Genomic DNA, 26409 nt, shown 5'->3' on the forward strand with positions numbered 1-26409 from the left:
AAGAAAGAAAAAGAAAGAAAGAAAAGAAAGGAGAAAAAAAAAGAAAATAGGGAAAGAGAGAAGGAAGGAAGGAAGGAAGGAAGGAAGGAAGGAAGGGAGAGAAAGAGGGAGGGAGGGAAAGAGAGGAAAAAAAAAGAAAGAGAAAGAAAAAGAAAGAAAGAAGGAAGGAAGGAAAGAAAAAGAGAAAGAAAGAAAGAAAGAAAGAAAGAAAGAAAGAAAGAAAGAAAGAAAGAAAGAAAGAAAGAAAGAAAATTTGTCTTTGCATCACTCACTTCCTTCTCAGCTTGAGGCACTTTCTTTGACTGAATCTCATCTATTACATCAAAATTCAATAGACAAAGAGTAATATGCCAAGATGCGTATTATTATAAGAGGCATAATTAAGAGAACAAACAACCACTGTTTTGGAAAGTGGGACTATGTGGGACTATGATAAATGTTTTCTAATATTTGAAAAGTCTTCATCGGTTACATGATAAAAATATGACACTTACATTGTTTAGTAACAAGCGATTCAGAGGCAATCTGAATCACTAGATGGAATTTAAAGGAATTTCAATTCAACATAAGAGAGGGCTTCTATTTAGAGTTGTCCAAAAAGTGAAAGACTTGCCATTAAAGGTTGTGAACTCACAGCTACATAAGTGTTAAAAAGTAGTGGGGGTGCAACGGAAGTTAGTCAAATGTTGATGCTGCTCATATAATGGTTTTTGCTCAAATTGAGTTGGATCAAAACTATTCTCTTTTGACTTTCTCCTCTACACACATATTTGGAGTCCATGGCAAAAAATATATGCCATTTTTTTCTTCAGGATTGTTTATGTTCACAAATACTGAATTAGATGATTTACAAGGTTTCTGTTAAGCTTGTGATGGTATGAGAAGAAAAAAAAATCCATCTAGTGCATGAGTCAGTTATCACACTGATTATATTCTGAAATAAATATCAATTTCAAAATAAGATAAACTACATCCCAATAAATGATAAGTTTGGTGCACATATTTAAATTATACGCTTTGCTGCCAATTACTCTGTATAGTTCTTTTTTATTGGGACCTGTGTTTTCATGTAATTTAAAAAATTTTATACAGAACACATTTTATGTACAGAGATGACTAAGTTATTTAATGCTTTTAAGAGGAAAATTACCTACAAAACCAAATACTTACAAACCAAAACAGTTTAATAGCAGTGTAATTATTTTTTAATGGGTGATTATTTATAGAATGTCTGAGTGTGACCAATATAAAAACATTGCTTGAGAATGTCATCAATGTTTTGGTTACTGAATTTATTAAAGCAAACCAATGGCATAAAAATTTGAATTATAAGACTGAGATTTATATTCAGAAGACCTGAGTCCAAATGCATCACTATCACCTAATATGTGTCTCCTTTGAAAACAATGTGTTTTTTTTATCTCTGAAATTAATTTTAACTCAAATATTTATTGAGTAACTACTATGGGATAAGTCCTGAGTACACACAATACAATCTTAGGGAGCTCAAAATCTTACAGTAGAGCTGCCTATGTAAATAAACACTTGTATTCAGGGCAGTAGAATTAATACAGTGAATAACAGAAGTAACATATTGTGCAGTTGCTGTAGAATGAAGAGATGCATAGTACAGAAAGTGGATACAAGAATGTAACGCTGAAAAAACAATAGCTACTTCAGAGCTTTGGTAAAAGGGTGAAAAGAGGCTAGGCATGTTTAAATATTTTGTATACTATGTTTTTCTCATTTGATGGTGAAATTTTGGAATGTGCAATATTTGTCATACCCTTCTTTTCTATTCCTTCTGCTGCCGTAACTGTCAAGCTCCTGAACAATTCACATGAGAACATAAGAAATATAAATTTGTCTATTTTGTGTCCTAATGATCAGGACATTTTCCTCAGAAAGTTAAAATAAATGTGTATTTTCTTTCCTTTGAATAAGCAAGCTACTTTGGGGACTGGCAGTGAAAAAAATAACAGAAAATGAAATATAATAAACTATCTTCCAAATCTTTGCCTGAGACCAAGCAAGATTGCAATTAAAGAAAGAATAAAAATTTAATAGTTACTGGTAAAGCAACAAGTAAAGAGTGAAAGTTATTACTGAAGTGTGAAAAAAAGTCTACCTTTTAAAGGCAGCCAGAAAATTATCAGAACTTAAGTGTCCCATAAAAATTTCCCTAATCAACAATTCTGTTAGTACTTGATGATCCAGGAACCATTCTCCTGTTCCTTAATTGTAAATAAGGATGACAATGTCTACTTCATAGGGCAACTGCAACAAGAGTCCCATGGACTACCTTCCCCAAGTATAATGCCTGACATATATGTAGAAATTCAATAAAAGTTAGCTCATTTCTTGACCTTTATTTTTGTATTTGCTGAAATAATTATTGCACATACTCATGGCAGTTTTGTGAAACAAAGAATAGCATAAATTCCAATAGTAAAACTATTAAGGGTGGGAAGTGCAAAATATTTGAAGACTTTAAGATACCATCCTGAGGGTAAGACCACAGGGTCAAGTATTCAAGGTAAAGATCACAGAACAAAAGGGGAATTGAAGTGGAAGTACAGTTGGAAAAACAAATCCATATACTGTGAATATATATTTGAAATTAATTTCAAAGGGGTAATCCTGAGAATATTAAAATTTTAGAAATCAAACAGCTTAGTTATGTTGGAAAAATGCATAACTAAGATCATGTTGGTTCTGAAAATAAATTTGGTCCTAATATGTACGGTAGAAAGTTTAACACAGATATATTTGGTACGTAACTAATGAATACTGAGTGACTAATAGCAAGGTTTAGGCTTCTCAGTCCTTCAGCTGACAGAAGATATGCAGGCAATATAAAAACTGTTGCAAGGTGGAGACAGGAAGCCTTTCAGCTGCTGTGGTTTTCTATAATGATTCTGAAAGTTTCTTTTTTTTTAATTCCTGGAATCAAGAGTTAGAGAATCAGGGTTGTGGGTGGTCACTCATTTGCTCAATTTTTTTTTCTTTTGTTTTCCAACATTAAGTACTTTACAGCTGGGAACAAGCCAACAAGCAACATTTTGAGCTGTGCCACCTAAATAGGGCTTAGACTAGAAAGGTAAGCAAAACTTGCTAGGAAAGGCAAATTACTTTATCAACCTTATAAGAATCAGTGTATTATTATCTCACTATTCAGGTGCCCAGTGTGTCAAATAGAAATAGGTGGTAAGTCAAATTGGATACAACCACAATATCGCTACATAATCTATGATCATATGGAACAACTTAATACTTCTCTGACAGCAGATATTTTTAATGGAAACATATTTTATTGCATTTTTCCTTTATATCACTCATAATAATTTGTAATTATATGCTTGATTATTTGAAAATATCTGTCGTCTTTACCAGACTATTATCTTCGTGATAATATGAACTATGTTGTTGTTGCTTTATATCTGTATCCCCAATGCCTAGCATACTAAAAAAAAAGTAAAATAAAATAAAATAAAAAATATTTTGTTAGAAGTTCTTGTCTAGTCTTTCTCTTTTTATTACTGTAATTTCACAATGTCTGCCCCTAAAAGTGGACTACCCTATTCTGATGTATGTTAGAGAGAGAATAGGCTAAGCATAGTGGTTCACATCTGCAATCCCAGCATTTTGGGAGGGTGAGGAAGGTGGATCACATGAGCCAAGGACTTGGAGATCAGCTTGGGAAACATGGCAAAATCTCATCCAAATAAATAAATAAATAAATAAATAAATAAATAAATAAATAAAGTTAGCCAGGCCTGGTGGCACATGCCTATAGTCCTAGCTATTTGGGAGGCTGAGATGGGAGGATCACTGGAAGCAGGGAGGTCTAGGCTGTAAGTGAGCCTTTATTGGGCCACTTCAGTTCAGTATGGGTGACAGAAAGAGATTTTGTCTCAAAAGAGAGAGAGAGAAAGTGGGGGGGGGGGGAGAGAGAGAGAGAGAGAGAGAGAGAGAGAGATGATTTGTTTGTATTGTATTTAGGTAGGGTTAAGATAGTACCTCATTAGTTTACTATTAATAACAAAAAAAAAATGAAATTGCAAGTGTTGGTGAGGATATAGAGAAATTGCAACCCTGCTGAACTGTTGGTAGGAATATAAAATGGTGCAGTCACTATGGAAAATGGTGTGCTAGTCCTTCAAAAAATTAAACATAGGGGTTTTGCTATGCTCAGGATTCCTTAGCTGTGACATAAACTGCATATGGTACTTCACATTGTCTTCTGGTACTAAAAGGGCAACTTGAACAAGAAGAACTGCTTTGCCTATAAAGCTCATGCTGTTTGCTGTGCTTTGATTAACAAAGTCCCTTGTCTCTGACCCAAGAGTCTCATGTCTTTTGCCAGCTTCTATGACACTGTGGCAGGTTGACTTATAAGCTGTCAAGTAGAGCAAAATCTCATAACAGTATCCTATTTTTTTTTCTTTTTGATTTCTTCAAAGGTAAATGGAGTGTTTCTGTGAGCTACAATATGTTAGTGTTTCATCTGATACAGCTTGCCAAAATAATTGACTTTGAAACAACATTCTGTGTTATTAACACTTAAAGGTACTTAGATTTTTCTTTCTTTAAAAAAATCACTAAATCCACTGGACATTGGTAGAGTTGAAGAAAACAATGGTACATTTTATATGCTTTCTATGTTTGCACTTCACATTTCAGAAATAGCTGCTCAAAATGCAGAGGTAGTTAAATTTTCAGAGGATGAGATATGTATTATAAGCACAGCTCTCTTTGAATACATAACATCCTTATGCTGAATTTAAATCTAATTTTGTGACAGCTGTAAAAATGGCTACCTCGTCGAGAAGAGCAAAGAAATCAAATTTATGCTATTTTCTGAAAAGTTACAATGCTAAATAAAGCATTGTTCTGAATTTTAAATCATAACATTTCCGCCTCTAGTGAGATTCTTGAGAAAATGCAATTCTTTAGGATATATTTATAAATCACCTTTCATCATGAAGAATTTTGAAATCATTTCAAAATGTAAGTAAGTAGAAAATGAGGGGTGGAACTTCACACAGAAAGTATTTGTTCAAAAATACCTAGAACAGAAAAAAATATACATTGCTACCAGCACTAAGTGTGCTGAAAACTCTGATTGAATAAGTCAGATTTGTACTAAAACTACATGATGCCAACAGTTCTAGATCAAAAAAATAAAAAAAATAAAAATAAAAAAATAAGGATGGGAAAAAGAAAACAAAACAAGAAGCAGTCAGCAGAGTTCAGCAGGAAGAAAGGCTGACATCACTAACGCTACCATGAGTGTAGGGGAAGCAAAAGGAGACAGAAACATGAACCACATGTATGAAAAGGGAAGGTCCTCCCTGCATGTATGATAAGGTTAATGAAGTATATGTATGATAAGGGAAGATCCTGCATGCAATATATTTGGCTTTTGAATTTTACATTTTTCAAGTGATAAAATACAAGATAATAAAATAAAGTTGAATACCATCACTTAAATTGACTCTGTCAAAGTTCATAGTTTTCAAATTCAGCTTGCAAGAATTTCTTTCTTGGAACAAATTGAAAAAGGGAGTGATTATTTTCTTTCATGCCTTCAAAAGTTAAAATGCCTATCCCTGAATATAAATGCAAACCTAAACTTACACATCTTTTTAACTATCCACTTTGGGAACAGTATGAAAATATTGTACCATGAAAAGGTACATGATCAGAATACATTTTGTATTCTGATTCTGATTTTGGTTTATATATATTTTTGTATATGCATATATATAGATGTACATGTATTTATAAATATAAAATTTTAAATGTACAATTGATATAAATGATACAGACATATTTTTATACATGGAGTAACAATCTTTCTTTTGCAACATTTAGGGGGAAATGTGATGGAAAAAATAAACAAGATGGTGCCAAGGTTTTTTGAAACCAAAAGGATTTTCTACACAGTTTATCTTGACATTACTCAAGCCTCTTTGAGATCTTAGTCTACTAGTCAATATTGATGGTTCTTTTTAAGATAAGAAAAGGGAATGGCCTTGTTAGGAATTCCAGACAAAATATCTGTTCCTTAAAGCCATGTGGTGAGTATAATGAATGTTTACAAATATTTTTGTTCATCTTCTAGGCTCATGACTTCAAAAAAGTCTTGTGACTTTTGAAGTAATTACAGTCATGTGATTTCTGATTTGTGCAATAAAAATATGTATAATATGTAAACATATGTAAGATATGTAGAATATATAATTACATATACTTTTGTAATATATACTTTAATATATTTATAGACCTATAAATATGTGTTTGTGCCAATATTGGCCAATAAAATGTAAGTATGTATACCTTCTGGCACTGCCTGACCAAAATTTTAAAAGTAGTGCCTGATTGCCATTTGTATTTTGTTTTCTTTTTTTCTACTATAGCAATTATGGGAAAATATTCAGAGTCGGAGTCGGCCCTTATAACCCTGAGTTCTCCTGTGACTACGGTAAGTAGATCTCTCCTGCCCAACTGCATTTTTTCTGAAGCAATGAAGCAATTAAGTTTGTCAGGTTATTACTGTGTGACCTCATATATTCTGATAAGTCATAATGTTAATATTTACTTATTAATTAAAATGAAAAAGATATTCAAGGTTTCTTAATATGTACTTCTCAAGCTTTACTTTTTTTCCTAAAATGAAAAAGATATTCAAGGTTTCTTCTTAGGTACTTCTCAAGCTTTACTCTTTTTCCTAAAGTCGCTTTATCTGAAACATCTCCATAGAAATCCATTATAATATCTACAGATTTAACCTGAATTTAATTAAGAAAAATCAGTGAAATAGATGAATTTCTCATTAAATTATTAAACTACTCCTCAATAATAATTTGTCCTAACAGTTGATCAGTTGATTAAATCTGTGGGATATAAATTGATTGCATTATTGTTTCAATGATGAAAAAACAATAGAAGTGGCCTCTGCTCACTATCCACTCTGGCTGGCAGCCAAGTCAGAATATATATGTGTGTGTGTATGTGTGTGTGTGTGTTTGTGTGTGTATATATATGTATATACATCTCCACCAACTCCCATAAGCTAATAAAAACACTGGTGCTCAGGAAAAGTAACACTAAAAACTCACATGTGAAAGAGTAAATAGATGATGGTAATTGACACTTTTGTAAATGACAATAAGTGAGAAATATATCTTACTTTTCCTGAAAACACAAATTTATAGAAACAAGCATTTTTTAATGTTATGGAATCAAATGCTTTTGATTGTTTATATGTATGTATGACTTTGTAACAAATTTTTAAAGGAACATAACTCGTGAAGTCATAATTCACATCGTAATAACAAAAGAAACAATTTTATTATTTTTCTTCTATATTAATAACCCAGAAAAAACAAATTTTTTTTCCAGAAAACACAAATTTATAGAAACAAGCATTTTTTAATGTTATGGAATCAAATGCTTTTGATTGTTTATATGTATGTATGACTTTGTAACAAATTTTTAAAGGAACATAACTCTTGAAGTCATAATTCACATCGTAATAACAAAAGAAACAATTTTATTATTTTTCTTCTATATTAATAACCCAGAAAAAACTCAGCAGTTCTTTAAAATTATAATCAACAATGATTTTTAAATGCATGGCTTAGATTTACTTAGAAGAGTGGAAATGATGGCAATATATTTTTAAGTGTTGAATTCAAACCTTCTAAGGTATTCAAGGTGCTCAGTCATAAGGCAATATTTTAGATATTTTTACACTTTATTCTACTTTTTAAATGTTTAATTTTATATTTATTTAACTATTTCCCCATCTATGGATTATATATTGAAGAATAGCTTAAACTAGGAAGAATTCTAACTTTTTGATAGTTGTTAGAATGTCATTGTATAAAACAAACTGATTTCCCCAGGACCTTTGAGCCCACATCCTATAAATATAAATAAAACATAATTCATGGTATTCATTAATCTAAAGTCAAATTTAGTTAAATTTTAAAAGAATGCATAAAGAGAAATTATTCAAAAATAACTGAATGGTTTCTTTGGGGATTATTTGATATTGCTTAGGAAACAAATAATAAATCTGTCTTCCATGAATATTCTACTCCAACGTGCCTAATAACATTCTTTGGTCTCTGAACATTATCTAGAATTCCTCTCCTTTATTTTGAAAGAAGTCATCTGAAATATGATCCAGAAATCATATGTGCTGTATTCAAGGGGATGGATGTTGAATCAAAACACAACATGCCCTGAAGGTGCTAAAATTCATGGGGAAGAAAAGATAGTTCCAGAAGGAATTAAATCTGTCCTTTGGTTACAATGTTTGAGGACTAACTGCAGCATGTTTCTAAATTCATACTAGTTACTAAGGTCAATATAATAGCCACTATAGTTTTTTCTTGATTATGGGAATTTTAGTCTATTCTCTGAGCATCTTCACATGCCAGGAGATGAATCCGGATTTATCTAAGTCAGTGATGGTAGATTCACACCAAAGGCAAGTAACTGGTATAGCATTGCTTCAATAAATTCAGAGTATTGTGTGTAAGAAAAATTACCATCATTGGAAAGTTGCAAAGGTTTTAGAACATCACAAAGGTGTTACAGAAAATGGTTCAGGTTTACTAGGTTGTAATATCTATTCCACTGTAAACTTTGGCAGGTTTTTAAATCTCTACTAGCTTTAGTTTGGATACAAGTAAGGATGAAAATCATAGTACCTAACTGATAAGTTTTTAGAAAGGTAAAATAAGGTCACTTTTGTGTTATGCTTAAAATATAGTATATAAAATTATATATAAGCCATGCTATTATTATTGCTGAGGTGGCAAATAGAATCTTCGCTCAACCGTCCTCCACTTCTAACATAAGTTTTTGTTGTCTGCCAAAATGAAGAACAAATCTATCTATTGCTGATGGTCTCTCTTTTTATGATAGATACTTTTACCTGAACAGTATTTGCCATATTGTCATAAGAACATATTTACTGTCTCTAAAATAATCAAATATACTTAATAGTTTACACTAGGTTAGAGGATGAGTTTTAGACTCTTTTGTCTGAGCTTCTAAATTCTTCAAAAGATCTTCAAAAGATGATTGCAACCAATCTTCTCAGTTGAAATTGTCACCTCTTTTCTCTACATTTATCTCCATCAGCCAAAGTCAATTCACTTTTAGTTACCCCAAATAAGGTGTTACTTTACCAAAACGATGAACACTTATATAACTCTACACATTATACATGACTAAATACATTTGTTACCGAATTCCAGAAACTCAGAAACTGCTTTTTTTTTTTCCTTTCAATTTTCACCCACTGAAACATCTTGAAAGGTCAAGAAAGTGTTTTACGAAGAGAGAAAAACAAGGAAAGATTACTAATATATATTAAATGTTGAATTGAATTAAAGTGGAGCAGCAGGACACTGGCTCAAGAGAGTAGGTTGCTATAAAATTAAAAATGTTTGATTGGGTGGTTGGTGGGATTTTATTTAAGGAAAAATGTTAAGTCTTTATATAGGCAAAGATTAGAGAAAAATGGAAAGAGGAAGTTGTATAATCATGACAATGTGAAAAGAATAATATAGCGGTTAAGAACGTGTTACTCTAGGCCGGGTGCGGTGGTTCATGCCTGTAATCCCAGGCATGAGGCAGGTAGATCACCTGAGGTTGGGAGTTCCAGACCAGCCCGACCAACATGGAGAAATCTGTCTCTACTAAATTTACAAAATTAGCCGTGCATGGTGACAGGCACCTGCCATCCCAGCTACTCAGGAGGCTGAGGCAGGAGAATCCCTTGAACCCAGGAGGCAGAGGTTGTAGTGAGCTGAGATCTCACCATTGCACTCCAGCCTGGGCAACAAGAGTGAAACTCTGTCCCTCCATCCAAAAAAAAAAAGAACTTGTTTAACCAAATTGCTTGAATTCCAATCCTAGATTTGCCTTTTTTTACTTGTGTGATGTTGCAAAATTTTCTTAACCTTTACTGTGGCTCAGTTTTCCCATTTATGTAATAGGGATCCAAATACCATCCACTTTATAGCCTGGGTGCAAAGATTAAAAGGGTTATTATATGTAGAATACTTCAAAAACGTCTCTGGCCCAGAGAGAGTGCTCATGAAATGTTAGAGATAAAAGGAGATAGGCAATACAATATAAACTTATAAGTTATTATTTAAGTCTCTAAGAAGATTAATACTCTTCACATCGCGTTAAAATTTTCAAATGCCTTTCATCCTCCATGGCATTGTATTTGTATCTTTCTTAGAAGATAGAGTTTCACTCCTTACTAGTATGTAATTATTTATGTATGCTTCCCATTAGCTATAAAAGCTCCTGAAAATCAGCAATAGCTATTGACCTCTTGTCCATCATCATCATTCAATAGATATTTGTTAAAATAATACAAATATAAATAAAACTATGTTCTCTCTCCTATAATATGAAAATCCGTTGCTATAATGTTGACGTCTTATTAACATTTCAGCCCATCATATGCTGTATTTTGAAAAAAAAACATAGGGATAAAACAATAGAATACCCAATAAATTTTTTGAAGTCAGTACTTTGTAATGTGCTTTTTAAAATATGCAACTGCATTGTCAATGACCTCAACTCCATTATTTAGAAAAAAAAATTTTAATGAAAGATAAAAGGATTCAGCAACAAAAGCCATTTTAGAAAGAGTTGCGTGTGAGAAATGCAATCATTTAATAACTTCAGAAAAGCTTGAAATTAATGTCTGATACTATATTTATAACTAAAAAGTTATTAGAAATTAGTGCTAAGTATAAATTTTGTGTTAATTATATTAATACTGAGTTTTCTATATAAAATGTGAAAATATATAAAGAAACTTATTCTAGAAATTAGGCATCCATTAAATGTTAAACTGTATAAAAAATTAAGATAATATTAATGCAAAAACATTATGCTTTTGATTCTGTTTTCAGATGACTAACTTGCAGGGCAAATTCCAAATATATGAATTAACAAAGAGATTCAAACTTTGAAAATATATAAAAATTGGGTCAGAACTAAATTTAGACAGTTGTGTTATACATCACTCATACTTGACCAGTGACATTAGGCAGGTATGATTTGATTTTACTGACTCTGTGAATACAATTCTCCAATGCAGTTCTCCATCTTCTTTTCAATATAAAGGCATTGTTTATATGTCAGTAAAAAGAGGTAATACAAACCTGACCCGAGAAGCTAATTTTCCTTTCATATTACTAATATTATAGATAATGTAGGTCCTTAAATTATACTGTGCGCTTTCTTTGTGTTGTTTATCAAAAGAAATTTTTCATTCTGTTCAGTAATTTTCATCACAAATTATTTTCTTTTACTTTGTGAGACTATAAACTAATCATGTTTTCCAGATTTGTTTAGGGTGTAAGAAAAATAAAAGCTAAATATAACGCTGATTCTAACAAGGATACAAGAATTCAGAACTTGACTTTTGTAAATTAACCGTTCTCTTGGTTTCATCTTACTCACTTGTTATTTTCTTTTATTATAGTTTGCCTTAATTCCACTTTATGTTATTTAGCTACATATATCATATTTTTTGCTGCATCAACTGCTTTTTTAAAGTTAGCTATAAATTAAATATTAATAGATAATAAGTGGCCTTGATAATTTAGCTTTGAATACTATAGTAACTTCAACAAATGTAGGGAGCAGTAAATGGAAATTGCCTTGTTTAAATATAAGGAATTAGTGCAAAAAATATATATATAGAAAAAAATAATTCCTCCCTGACTCCTTAAAGATGTAATGCATTTAGATCCAGTTTTACATACATAAAAATTATGGAGTAAAAAGAAAATTATTTATGTTCTTTTGAGTCAGATATGCAATTGGAAAAACCCTAAGAAAAGTAGTTACAGAAAGCCTTTAGATTTCATGCACATTGAGCAATAGGCCAAAAAGTAGAGTTTTTGAAGGCATCCAAGTTCCAGAATTTAAATTCTGTTCTCTATTATTAATGATATGGACGAACTTTCATCACTGAATGGTTCAACCACGTATATCTTTTACTTAACTTCCTAAGTTAATGGGTGATCAATAATATTGCACAGGAGAAAAAGAAAACAAGACCAAAAGTGTACGAAGTATCCCTCTCCAGTGATTGCTGAAAAAATACCTATTATTATGCTTTCTTAGCACAAAACACAAAGGACTTTTCACATGGAATGAGTCTACTAAAATATGTGTCACATAGCATTAAATGTCTTTGGTGGCTACTATTCTCCTTCCTCCATTGGTTTATTCTAATTTATTTTGCTTCATCTTTAGAGTGGTGGCTTTGCAAAGAGCAACAGAATACCAGATGGTCATTGCTGTGGTTCACTGAGTTTATATCCTAGCAGGAAGTTAGATGATTGCTTTTCAAGGTTCTTATCATACACTGAACAGTCTATTTCACCACAGGGGATTCTGAAGCTGTCAATATATTTTTGGCTAAGCAGGCCCCATCATTTTCTCTTTAAGACATGGGCCTATATCATCATATGAATGTTTTGTGGACACAAAGATAATATACTTGTCTTTCCTTCTACATATTGTGAAATGTAGATTTGTGATAGAAATGAGTATTTACTTAATGTTTACAAAATTCTGTTTTAATTTTGGGAACAACATCATTAAACTATTTGTTATAGCTTCTTCAAAAATGTAAACTTTCCCTAAACAATGTGGATTTTGCATTTAGAAAACTTACTTTAAAATTCTTATTTGTCAAAACAAGTGAACAAAAAAACTCCAAGTAAACAAAAGCCTTCCCAGAAACAAAAGGCTCAAAGTTACACAGAATTCGTGTAAGCAATGAAGACTTAGTTGCCTCAAAAAGAGACTGACTTTTGTCTTTGATTTAAAAAATATACAGTTGACATTTTTCTAGGAATTGCACAGAAAGAGAATGAAGTTAAAATCACTCCATTGAAGAAATAAAAATCTCTAAATTTACACTATTGTAACATATAATACTAAAAAATATACAGATTGTCTCTTTATCATCAAAGAAAATTGATTAGTATAAAATAAGAATGATAGATGAAGGAATAAAAAAACCTGAACAATAGAGTAAACCAACAAAAATGTTTTAGCTATTGCGTACGTGATGAGGGGAAAAGGTAAATAATTGCCTGAATGAAAGAAGACACAACTCACAAATGCAAAATGGGGAACATAATGTTCCCCAATGGCTGACTGTTGCCATGGTCGGGCCAAGAGTGACTGCAGGATAAGAAGAGGAAGCCTTGATTTTCTTCCTTGAACATAAGAAACATACATAAGGCCAACATATATTGTTTATATAAGAATACCCCTCGATCCTTTTGCAAAATTAGATGAAATTAGACTATACACATTTGGACAATAGCCCAGATCGCCTTTCAAAACAAAACTCCCGTATTCAACAGACTGAGTTTCATGAGGCCTGGGGCCATTTCATTAATCATTATACTTAGAAATGTGACTTATGTATAGTGAGTTTTTAAAATATATGAGTTTATGGCTGGGTGCGGTGGTTCATTCCTGTAATCCCAGCACTTTGGGAGGCCGAGGCAGATGGAGCACTTGAGGTCAGGAGTTCAAGGCCAGCCTGACCAATATGGTGAAACCCCGTCTCTACTCAAAATGCAAAGATTAGCTGGATGTGGTGGTGCATACCTACGATCCCAGCTACTTGGAAGGCTGAGCCAGGAGAATTGCTTGAACCTGGGAGATGGAGGTTGCAGTGAGCTGATATTGCACCATTGCACTCCAGCTTGGGAGAATAGAGCAAAATTCTGTCTCAAAAAATAATAATACTAAGCAAAAAATAAAATATATGAGTTTAATTATTGAATATACTTCAAATGTGAGAACTTCCAGACATGGATAATTCAGAAATGCTATGTTAACTTTGGGAAATATATTTTCAAAAACGATGTCTAATACTTGCTGCCCCACACCTAATTTTTTGGGTAATGTTGGGCTTAAAGTTCCTTTTAATGCTGAAAAAATTAATTCTACTGCCTGTATGATCCTAGAACCTAGATACATCCATTCTCTGGTACTCTTAGTTTTTTAGTACCTCATATCTCAGTGTTATTATAATATTCAAAAATACATCTTTACAAATAAATGTTAGTACGTTTGTCATCTTTTGGTTGTGAACATGATAAAAAAAATAAGGTAGTTATTACTAATTGTTGAATACCATTGATTAGGTATTTTACGTACATTAACTAACATAATCCTTATCTTAATACTATAAAGTAAGTAGGACTTGCCCCTATTATACAAGTGAGAAAACTGAGGTCTAAAAAATTAAATATATAGGTTAAGGTTTTATATCTTCTCAGTGGCAGAGATATGAAGCAAACCAAGGCTTTTATTACTCTAGAATCCACTCTTTCCAGAGTTCTTGACTATCTTAGTTTTTAAAATATTCTCCATTATTTCTGAACCCAGGCACACGTTTAACCGTCAATAGATATTTTAAATATGGCAAACACAAACATAACAAGTGATAGTTATTACTTCTATATGATTTTAAAAATAATTTACTTTTATGTGTTTGGAACTAATTAGGTAGTTTTGAGCACTTCTATGTGTTAAGCATTATATAACTTTTTCAAAATTATCATTTAATCTAATTTCTTTAACCTTCACAATTCTGAAATAAGTAAAAATGCTCAGTTTTTGACATAAGAAATAACACACTCAGGTAACACATGGCAGAAATATAAATCAACTTTTCTACCCCTAAAGATAAATCATGTTGCCTTTGCTCCATTACGCTGGATACTACTAAAATACTCTAGTCAGGACATGTATGTTATTTTATAACACAATGTACTTTTCAAAGCAAGATTAAGGTGCATAATAGGACTATTGAGTGTTGATCTGACTGTTGATTGAATAGCCTGTGTTTTCCAGGGGGTGTTGAAGCAGCAGCAAGTGACCTGTGACACTTGCAAAGTTTTCCTTGTGGATTGACATCACTGCAATTTTGTTAGCAGACTTTGAGCTGATAATTCCATTACCAAACAATTCATGCTTAACTTGCTTGTTCTTTAAAAGACATGCACAACATGTTTTCCTCATTAGCATCAAATATAACTGTTCGCATTAAGAAACTAGATCTCTGTGTGAAATGACAGAGCTAACGAGAGCTGAATGTACCCAAATAATATTGCTCAGATACTGGCAAGTGTGGTGGTGGAACTCAAAGTCTGTGCTAAAACATTTTCTGAAATAATATTTAAAATAAGATGTTTGAAAATGAACTCAATCAAACCATAATGCTTCAATCCTCAAAAAGAATTTTTAGTACATGGTTCATGACATTTTTATATTCAACAGTACGTTTGAGTCCTTTCTTCTTTGGCGTAAAAGAGGTTACCACTGACGCTACTCTCTCTGTGATTCAGAGAGTTACAATAACACATTGTCTTCTCTGGGAATGCGTTTAAGAAAAAAGGAGATGACCGTTTACAATGGTTTTTAATAAAATGTTTTTAAAAACTACAGATTTTAGGCTGGGAGTGCTCACGCCTGTAATCCCAGCACTTAGGGAGGCTGAGGCGGGCAGATCACAAAGTCAAGAGATCGAGACCTGGCCAGCATGGTCAAACCCCATCTCTACTAAAAATACAAAAATTAGCTGGGTGTAGTGGCATGCACCTGTAGTCCCAGCTACTCGGGAGACTGAGGCAGGAGAATCACTTGAACCTGGGAGGCAGAGGTTACAGTGAGCTAGGATCGTGACACTACACTCCAGCCTGGTGACAGAGCAAGACTGTCTCAAAAAAAAAAAAAAAAAAAACTACAGATTTTAGCTACAAAAAATGCTAAAAAATAATCTTTAGAGTGAATAGAAAAAACTGGACTTTGTTTTGATTGAGTATGTAAAATCTCATAATAAAATATATTTTCATTTTGGCAAAGTACAATTTATCATTATGTTTAAACACTATATGGGAATGAATAGAAATATGGCACCAAATTATTTTCGTGTCTTGTTTTAATATAGTACTTTTCAGTTTTCTTTAAATTAGTTTTATCAATAACCTCATCTATTATTTATGTAGTATCATATTTCTGATATCACATTTCAGCAATTACTCATATGTAATTGGGACTTACTATGCATAAAGTAAATGGCATTTTTGATTTCCTACTGCCTTTGTTAAGTAATTTCCAGATACAGAGCAGGGAACAAGTAAACATAATAAATATCCTTTCATTAACTAAGTCACTACTTCTTTGGAGGAATTTTCGCATATAAAATTTAAAAAATTACTAGGCTAAAGCTTCCTACTTCTTTCTTCTCCAACTATTGTCTTTTATTGCTCAGTACAATTCCATGTTTTGGTATTACATTTTGATCCAGAAAATTGTTGATCAAAGATTTTTGGCAGGAGAATAATACAATATGGTGACAAATCAAGCTGCAATTCTTATTTCATCAGTCATTTCTCTAACACATTGTGGACAATGGTCTTCCAAGAATAAAACTTGGAAGATTTATTTTTATTTGTCAAAGGCAACAGTTTCCTCATTAGCCCTTTTGCTTGTATGTACTGTAAATATTTGGTTTGGTTACTGTGACCTGTCAACTCCGTCAACATTTTACAGCATCACATCCCCTTACTGATTAGTCCTTTCCGTGAGCCCTCGTATGAAGTCCAAGTTCTTTATTTTTGGCTACAAATAAACTCAAATGATCAATACAACGTGCCACTCTTTTAAAATTTTCTTTAATCTTAAATTCACATTTCTAATGCAGCCATATGTTTCCTATTGACTGCCTTCTTAAATCTTAATATGTTAACTCTTCCACCAAAAGTATGTGTCTCTTTTACATACAATTCTTAGCTTTACCTGGGGTATGTGTATTATATTACCATTCTGAATGCAAAATATAATTATGAATTTTGAAATTTTTAACATAGGAATAGCATAACCATTTCACCTCGTCTTCCACTTCATCTGTGAGAACTGGGTTAAGAAAGATTCTGAAGCTACATCATGTGCTCCAGGTATTCTCATTCAAGACTTGGAGCATAGGAATTAGGTTTCACTTTGTACAGAATGTTGCAGGCAGTTAGTTGACTTTTACAAATACTACCAAATGGTGTTGATAAAATTCATCCTGCCTGTGAACAAACACAAAACCTTTGCACCATACCCTCTAGGTTGATGTGGAATACATTTTTTCTTAATTAAACTACCATTGCTAGGAAGCATCAAAATAACTCTCTAAAAGCAAAGGTTTCATCAAGGAGAGACTCTACGTAAACTCCAGGGAAAGCAACGAGTAGATCATTACAGTTATCAGCCCCCTGCAAAGTTATAAATTGAAGAATCAGTATGCTATCAAGTGGCAAAGAAAAGCAGAGGGAAGGCATGAACTCAGCAGTCTGCCATCTTTTCTTTGGAAATGAATGACAACTACACACACTGCATATACACTACTCCATTCTGTAAGTTTTAATGAAAAAAATGGTTAGTGGGAGATAAATCACGTCTTAGAAAATTAGGTCATGTGTTCTATGAAGTATGACTTAGACTCTACCTTTAGCCAGTGCATATTAGTAACATGTGAGAACTAATTTTGAGGCTGGAAAGGAAAATCTGTACTTTCCACATGAATTATTGCTTCATTCAAAATGTTCTTGCTCTATATAGTTTGTAGGTTTAGCAATTCTCTGTAAAATCTTCTCTTAAAGCATTGTCCCTAGCTGAACTTCCTTGCACTCAATGGGAGATATTAATACCTTCCTTATCAAGATTCCTAGCTTACTCTACAGATTCTGCTATTAAAGCAATCAGCATACATTACTGCAATTACTTGATTACTGCCTGCCCCACCAGACCACAGGTTCTTAAAAACAGAAATTGTTTCTTAATCAATCTTTTGATTCTCAGCACATAACATAATGCTTTGCAGAAGGAAGGCCCTTAATAAATACATACAAATGAGTAAATTTATTCATTAGTGTTACAGCTGGGGAGAAAAAAAGTGACCTGGGTAGACTAAAGTTAATCAGGTAGTATTTTCAAAAATGGTGGATGCCAATTTTAATAGATTTTAAAAAATCATAGAAGTTAGAGTGGAAGTCAAGGGGAAAAGTCTTGCTGGGACCTGGGAGTGAAGAGTAGGGAAGTAAATATGCTGGTAGCAAAGTTTAACCCTGAAAACAAAATGGCAATAGAAAAAAAAAAAGGCAATAGAGGTGATGGTTTTAGGGTTAGATTTGAGTAGAAGGACATTTGATATTATTCCATTTCAAATTTGTCTTTGTTGACTATATATCCTTTCTTTAGGGAGGAGATAGTACAGGTGCTAAGGAAAAGTTGGATGATAGAGCTAACATAAGTAATAAATAAATCTGATGTTTTATGAATGTTATTACATTAAACTCTAATAGGCTTATGATTTGGGTATGTCTGCCTATCTCTTCATCCCAGTATAACTAAAAAAAAAATAGCTTCCAAAATAATTCAATTATTACTCAAAGTCTGTAGTCAGTAAGTGGCAGAATCAGTATTCAGAATAAGGCCTTTCTGATTCCAAAGCCTATTGTCTGAATTGAGATGAAGGAATCAAACAACAGAGATTCATATTCAAGTAGTGTTGAGAATGCTCCATTGAAATCTCTTCAAACTACTTCTTAATTTTAAGTGTCTTAAGTCCTTGTAAACTACTTAGGTTTTAAGAATTTTAACAGGTCTTTGATTTAGGGAGTTTTATGCTTTTTTTGAAAAAAAAAAAGATTGCATTTCTGCTGATTTCCATATAATATTCCATATAATATCCGATTTCTCCCATTATAAAGAAAAGTTCTTAGAGACATAAATTATTCTGGTGACGTATCAAAAAGGTAACAAGTTCAGGCTTTGGAACCTGAGAGAATATTTCAGACCTGGCCTCTGCCACAGCCCATTTGCTTTTGGGAGACATTTCTCCATTTTACACTCATGTTTCTGCATATCTTTGAGCACAGGTACCAATTGTCCTCCTTTTTAGTACCTGGTTATCCTTCCGTATAGAAAATAGCCGAGGAGAATATAGTGTTTTCCACCAGAGCAAAGGATAACTCTGCTTACAGCCTTGAGGGACGGAGACGGTGCTCCCTCCAGAGGAAAGAACGGGTGTGCCTACTGTCCATTATAAAAAATTCAGGTTTCTAAGCTCATGGTTCATCTCTTAGAATACCATTTAGTAAGTTGTGCAGGCATCTCACAGTCTTCTTGCCATTCTATGAGAATTAGGGCTTGAGAAACTGGCACAAATCCTGCTATTCTTGCTCCTAGTGCTGCTGTGAGTAATAAACTATCCTTTATTTCTGACTCAACAGTCTTGTGTTTCCGTCATCATCCATGAAACTGTGGCAAATAATTTTAACTTGAAAGTAAAGTGTCAGAACTCTTCATAGTTCTTGATGTTTACCAGCTAATAATCTAAAGCAATTATTTTTAAATATCTAAGCTTTGGTTTCCTATTATAGTGAAATTTAAAAGTGATAATGCTTATAAATTTCACAGTATATTTATAGTGCTTAAATAAATGATAGCTAATAGTAGTTATGCAATATTAGTAGCAACAGCAGCAGTAGCAGTAATGATAGCGGTAATTGTGGTAGCCGTAGTAGTTGAAGATTACGCAGCAAAGGAATCTAACATTGAAAGAATGCCACCATATAGTAGACATTTTTACTAAGCAGCCAGTGTAGCTTATCTTATTTAATCCTCACAACAAATGGAACAGGTGTTTTGTGTTTTCTTTTGTTTTCATTAGTTAAATGAGGTAAATGAGACTCAAATTGTTGAACTGATTTTCCTGAGGTAACTCACATGGCAATTGACAAAGCTGGGATAAGAAGCTTGTTCTGTCTAATTACCAGGAGGTTGTGATGCATGCATTTGCAGTGACATGTTTGGGAGGAAGCTATAAAGTAATTTAGATGGGCAGTTGGACATTCCCACATCCCAGTCATGGAGGAATTACAGAAGCACATGCTTGTTAAGGAATAAAAGAAGCCCAGAGGAAACACAATGTTGGCCTCCAGAATTTTTGTAAGAAAAATCCATCCATGTGCTTAGCTAATGTTGAATATGTTCTGTTTCCCAAGCTCTGTATTTTGAACCTTTGTCCACATTATTATATTGTTATGTTTTCCCCATGATACAAATAATCTTAATAGTATTGATAGTAAAGAAATACAGTACAATTAATTTCAAAAATTTCCATGCTGTCTTCTATCAGAAAGATTCATAGACTCAGTCAATATTTCTTAAAGCTAAACAATTTTGACAGCCTAATTACATTTCTAAACATCATAAAATCCATGTTTTAAATATAAATATGAAAACATATAAATACACAATGCAGGCATAACTATGTACATAGATATATATAATTTACTACCTAATTTCACGAACAATGTGATAGAGATACTAGTCAATACTAAAATTTAGTATTTTTCTCTCCTTTTCATGTAGTATATGAGACTATTTATCCTTTAGGTTTTTGTTTTTTTGTTTTTGGTGTTTTTTTGAGACAGAGTCTTGCTCTGTCTCCAAGGCTGGGGTGCCGTGGTGCTATCTCAGCTCACTGCAGCCTCCTCCTTCTGGGTTCAAGCAATAATCCTGCCTCAGCCTCCTGAGTAGCTGGGACTACAGGCGTCCACTACCACACATGGCCAATATTTGTATTTTTAGTAAAGATGGTGCTTCACCACATTGGCCAGGCTGGTCTCAAACTCCTGACCTCAAGTGGTCCACTCACCTCAGTCTCCCAAAGTGCTGGGATTACAGGTGTGAGTCACCATGCCTGGACTCTCTATCCTTTAGATTCTGTAGAAGAAACAGGCACCAAACACATTTTTCAAATACACTGGCTGATGACAACTCTCATTTTTAAAGTGTTTTCATTTTACCTCTACAGATAGGAACAGGAAAATCCCACGAAGCTGTATTAACTGAATTGGCTATGCAGGTGAGCTGAGGGTGGCCATCAAGGATGTATCCAGTTACACAGCTGTAGCGGATCTTGTCCCCGACGTCGAATCTTGTACCATATAATACACCTTTGGGCGGAACACCAGGATTTCCACAAGAGCTACTCTGCAATTCTATTAAAAAGGAGGAAAAGGACAGTTTACAGTTATTTCAATAAGCAGTTTTTTGTTTCAGATTTATAAAATTATATATGTAGATATGGATATTCTTATTTCTTTGGAGAAGAGTCACTGAAAAGAAATGTCTTCTATTCCAAGTGACAGTGAAATATGGGAAGAAAACTAAACTTTATCACAGAGGTATTATTGGTCATTCTTTATGCTAGAAAGTTTTAGATATTATATGACTTAGTCTTCCGAGCATTACTCATATTTTTACTAATATATTAATATTTACTCAGATAAGTAAAACTCCATGGCTTTTTCAAAGTTACATTCTAATAACATAGTAATAAGCAAATTCATTTCCTTAATATTATCTTCAGTCCTTCAGTGCTTAATCTTAAACCATGAACCTAGATAAAATACATATTTTGCGTGGAAACCTTTATTTCATTTAAATGAGAAAAACACAGTGGAGTAGTAAGTGGACAATTTTTAAAGTTAGGGAGGATGAACTAGAATTCCAGCTCTATTATTTGTTATTAACTTTGAGTGTATATTAATAATGATAACAATAAGTGCAAACAGTTGTAACATTTTAATTAGATCAATAGGCAAAATATATGGAAAATGATATATCAGAATGTTTTATCTATCACCTTCTTATTCTATTAGTTGATGCTTAAAACTAAACAAGTATACAAACATAAGTTTTTAAAACAATATTCAATTCAGAAAAAATCCAACTTTAGATTAAATGAAAAAAATTGAAAAAAGCAGAACTTCAAGAATAAAAATATTAGAGATTATTCTCATATTGTTTTGTACATTTTTATTTTGTTACTGTTACATTACCTTTATACTACAAATAATAAAATCACAAACAGTAATTAATGAACTAAAAGATATCACAATTTGAGTAAAGTCGGTAGTTAATAGTAGTGTGCAAACATAAATTTCTTAGTTTCCGCCATTTTACTGCAGTTACATCAGCAGTTATATTAAGGGAAACTAATTAAGACTATGTGGGAACTACTGTTCTTGCAAAATAATAAGCTGAGAGTGATGTTGCAATAAAAAGTAAAATATTTTTCCCATTTTGCTTTGATATTTATTTCATTTGTGCAGTTACTAAGTTCTATATAATATTACAATGCTAATTCAAATAATTACAAACCATTGTAATAATTAAAATATCAATGTCAATACTAAGCAAAAATATTAAAACACAAAATGGTTCACAATATATAGCTTAATTTTGAGAGTGTTTTTTAAACTTACGTTAAATTTTTTGTCTAAACTTTTCAAAGCAAGTAAAAGAAAAATCACAGATTAATTTCCAGTATGAGATCAATTTAATCAAGAAAAATGTATTGAGCACAGGACATCCATATATTTTCAAGAAAAAATATTTACTTTGAGTTTTTAAAATGTAGTTTTAGGTTTCTTAAAACTAAAAAAGTGAAGAAATTGACTAATATTTACTAAATGTATATGGTTTCAATAGACAATTTTCTGAATAATACATTCTAAACTTAAGTTTGTAAAACATTTAAAGTGTCAGTAGTGAAGGTTATTTCTAATTGTTTATTTTGTTATTTCTCAAAGACATATGCTATATGTGAATTTTCACTAAAACAATACTAATTTATTGTCTGTGAATTTTGAACAACTTTTAAAGAAACACTTTGAACAGTAGTTTATTTTGAAATACTTAATTTTTTGGAAAATCATCTGATTAACAGATGAGATGTTTGCTCCCAGAGACAGTGAGGTTAATAAGTTTTGACAAAATGAACAAGAATTCAATCCCTTGAATATAGTAATAACAAAGGCGATACTTTTAATGAAACTACCACTTTTGGCCTTAGAATTAAACCACTCCTCTTCCTTCTTCCCTCTAAAAAATAATTAAGGTCAGGACTTCAATTATCGTAAAGTTATATGTCTAGGAGAAAAGTGGTTTCCAAATTATGTCACAGGAAGCAACTAGGTGGGGGAATAAAATGAAAGAGAAGAAAGCTCTGAATAGTTTTTGGACTCAAAATTAACTTTGATTTAAATAAACAAATAAATATTATCCAGAATAAAGTACCTAAAGCAAAATGGAAATCATGTCAGGTGAAGCAGTGAATGAATGGTAACATTGAATGAAATCTTAATAGATTACTTAATCTCCAGCCTTGTGGCTGAATTATTTCTAAAACTGATAAAAAATTTAGGTTGTTTCAAAATGAAACTCAAAGAAGACAATTTTAAAGCATATCTGGCCTCCACTTTCAGGAAATTCCTGCTGTTGTTTGTGCTTGTTTATCATCTTCATTTATAGAAACATCTACCCATCATCATCTGTTAACTGAGTAATTTATAAAGACAGTTAAGATATTTTACATTCAGGTTTAATTGATCCTGATTCTATAACCATTGCTCACGGATTATATTTTTTGTCTTCTCCCAACCCTTTAATTCAGGGCTTCTCTCTATGCTGTCTATGTGCATTTTCAAATGCAAAGCAAGTAAGATGTGTCACTAACTGAAGTATATAACCCACCATCAAAAAAGACTATGTTCTGATTGAACATTCACTTCTTACTCTTAACATTTTAAAACTAAGTAGTGCTGCATATTTAAACTTTTAAATTAAATTTACTTTCAATAAACAGAGTTTTAGAAATTTCTAGGATAGACTAGTTTTTAGATAATGTTTCTTCCAGCCATCCAGAATTTGAATTTCAGAACAGAAAACCAAATATCACATGTTCTCAATTATAAGTGGGAGCTGAACAATGAGAACACATGAACACAGGGAGGGGAACAACACTTACTGGGGCCACTTGTGGGAGGGTGGGGGTGGATAGAGTATTGGGGAAAAGAGCTAATGCATGCTGGGCTCAATATCTAGGTGATGGGTTGTTAGGTGCAGCAAACCACCATGGCACAGTTTTACCTATGTAACAAACCTGCATATCCTGCACATGTACCCGAACTTAAAAAAAAAAGAAAATGAATTACTCAACCATGTTCAGTAAATCAAACTGTAAAATAATTATTAAATACATGTTGCAAGTATTTACAGTAAGTGATATTGCTTAAAATATATAAAATTATTAAGGAAAACACAAATTTATAAGGGAAGTTTTTTTTTTTGTAATTCATCAGATGTACATGCAAGCTAGACATATCATACTTGTTACCTCAATGTGTTTTTGAAGCGAATTATTACACCTAAAAGCAGATTGCTGAAAAGACTTCAGTTATCTTCCTTTACCAGCAGATGACAGTAATATATTGATTAAGAGGTTTAGGTAACTAACACAAAATAATAGAATCTGACAAATTGTCTTCTAATGTCCCATAATACAAAGATTAAAATGGGATTGGAGTAGGGGAGGAAGTACTGTAAAACTATTTACACAATATTCTTGGTTGAGCACTTAGAGTGGGCAGGTTGGTGAACTGAGATCACTGGAAAATAAAACTGAAGAATTTGTACTCAAAATATGTCTCAGAAAATGTCAGAGACCCTTTATGTTAAGTTTACTGCTCTAGGCATAACAAATCATTTAGTCTAATTAAAATCCATCTGATTTTGGCTGGAAAGATGTGTATTTTATTTATCTTCTCTTCTCGCAGCAATGAGATTATCAGCAAATATGAAGATATTTTGACAACATAGACTATTCTAAAGTGTAAAAGATTTTTGATATTGCAAAATAATTCCTTGGAAAATATACAAGATAAACTTTTAAAAATTCCATTGTGTTTGAACGGGTAGAGTTTAGCGACACTCTTCTCTGTTAGTTAAAAGAAAAGATAAATGACTTGGTAAGTGACACTGACACTATTTTATTCATCAGAAGCTTTTAAGAGTTACCACTAACATTGCTCTATGATGTGCACTAGTTAATACTATAACATGTCCCTTGCCTTCTGAGCTAACAATTTGAGAAAGTCAACCTTTGTTGTAGAGTACCAGCTATAATAGGCATTTGGGCATTCTTCCACTTCTATCTCATAAAACACTCGACATTATGGGTATAATTCTACCCATTGTGTAGAAAGGAAAACTGAGACTCAGGAAGATCAAGTAACTTTCCAAAGGCCATCCACTAATAAATAGTAGACTTGTGGTTCAAACTTAGGTATCCTAACTCAAAAGTCTTAGACCATTTCACAATTATATATTGCTATCTACTAAAGGCAGATATTCATTCCACAAGTGTTTATTAAGCATCTATCATCAGTAATGCTCTGGGGATATAGTCTAGCAAAAGGTAGACATGGAGTTTATGATTTGGTGGTTACTAAAAGTAATGCATCAGTAATTTACAGAATATTAATTGTATTGTGACATGTCGCAGAAAGGAAACATATAAGTTATACTAAAGGCATATAATGGCGAAATCTGAATTAGTATTGATTAAGAGGAGATCTGGAAAGGATTTCCTGATAAAGAAAGGCTTTAATTGTGATCCGAAATGGGTAAAAGATAGTTTTTGTTTGTTTGTTTTTAAGGGCAGTGAACAAGTATATTTGAAATAGAAAAGTATAAGAATCAAAGTACTGTAACAGTTATTAGGTTTGACAACACAATGAAGACAGGTTTCATGGAAATGGTAGGGTAGGGTAGAAACTAGATTGGGAAAAACTATTTCAAAAGGGTTTATCATAGATGGCTTCACACAGTGATGTATATCCTTTGCATAGGCTCATAAATATGAAGGAGAACTATATCCTCATTAAATATTTGGTGGTGCGGTGCTATCTGCTTTTTAAAAGAGTAATTGAGAGTAAATAATTAACATACATTTTATAAATGTACATGTGAGCAGAGATTTTCATAAGCATGCATGATATAAAGTGGGTAAGTTTACTAATTTAATACTAATTCAATATTGAGTGGGACAATTGTGATAAAAGGAATTGTAAAAATTAATTTTTAAAAAATTAGTAGCCAAAATAATGTATGCATATTATTTTAATATGAGAATACCAATTTTATAAGACTGTTGATATTATTCCACAAAGCAATATATGTTACTCATGTATATTTTTAGCAAGCACTCAATATGTGCCAAATATTATTAACTAAATAAATTGAAGTTTTATTATTATTATAATCAATTGTGTATTTGAGACATCAAAATTAGGTGTGATTACATTATCGATTTTCTAGAGGCCGTGTCATAAGTATCAAATTTTCATTAAATGTAATGAAGTACATTAGATCATTCTTGGTCTTAAAAATTAATAAAAAGTAGTAATTTAGTCAAGGGTA

The 26409-nt window shown here is 32.3% G+C and overlaps 1 protein-coding gene across 2 annotated transcripts in view; it reads right to left on the bottom strand.

Annotated features, from left to right (window-relative positions):
* CSMD3 (CUB and Sushi multiple domains 3) overlaps positions 1-26409 on the bottom strand; it is a 1272067-nt gene that overhangs the window by 977123 nt on the left and 268535 nt on the right. For both annotated transcript variants that reach the window (XM_008001392.3, XM_008001388.3), the window contains exon 4: positions 20949-21143. In XM_008001392.3, coding sequence (XP_007999583.2) covers positions 20949-21143 — 195 coding nt within the window. The remainder of the gene's footprint in view (positions 1-20948; positions 21144-26409) is intronic.

The sequence above is a fragment of the Chlorocebus sabaeus genome, chromosome 8 (assembly GCF_047675955.1).
Source record: "Chlorocebus sabaeus isolate Y175 chromosome 8, mChlSab1.0.hap1, whole genome shotgun sequence".
NCBI lineage: Eukaryota > Metazoa > Chordata > Mammalia > Primates > Cercopithecidae > Chlorocebus > Chlorocebus sabaeus.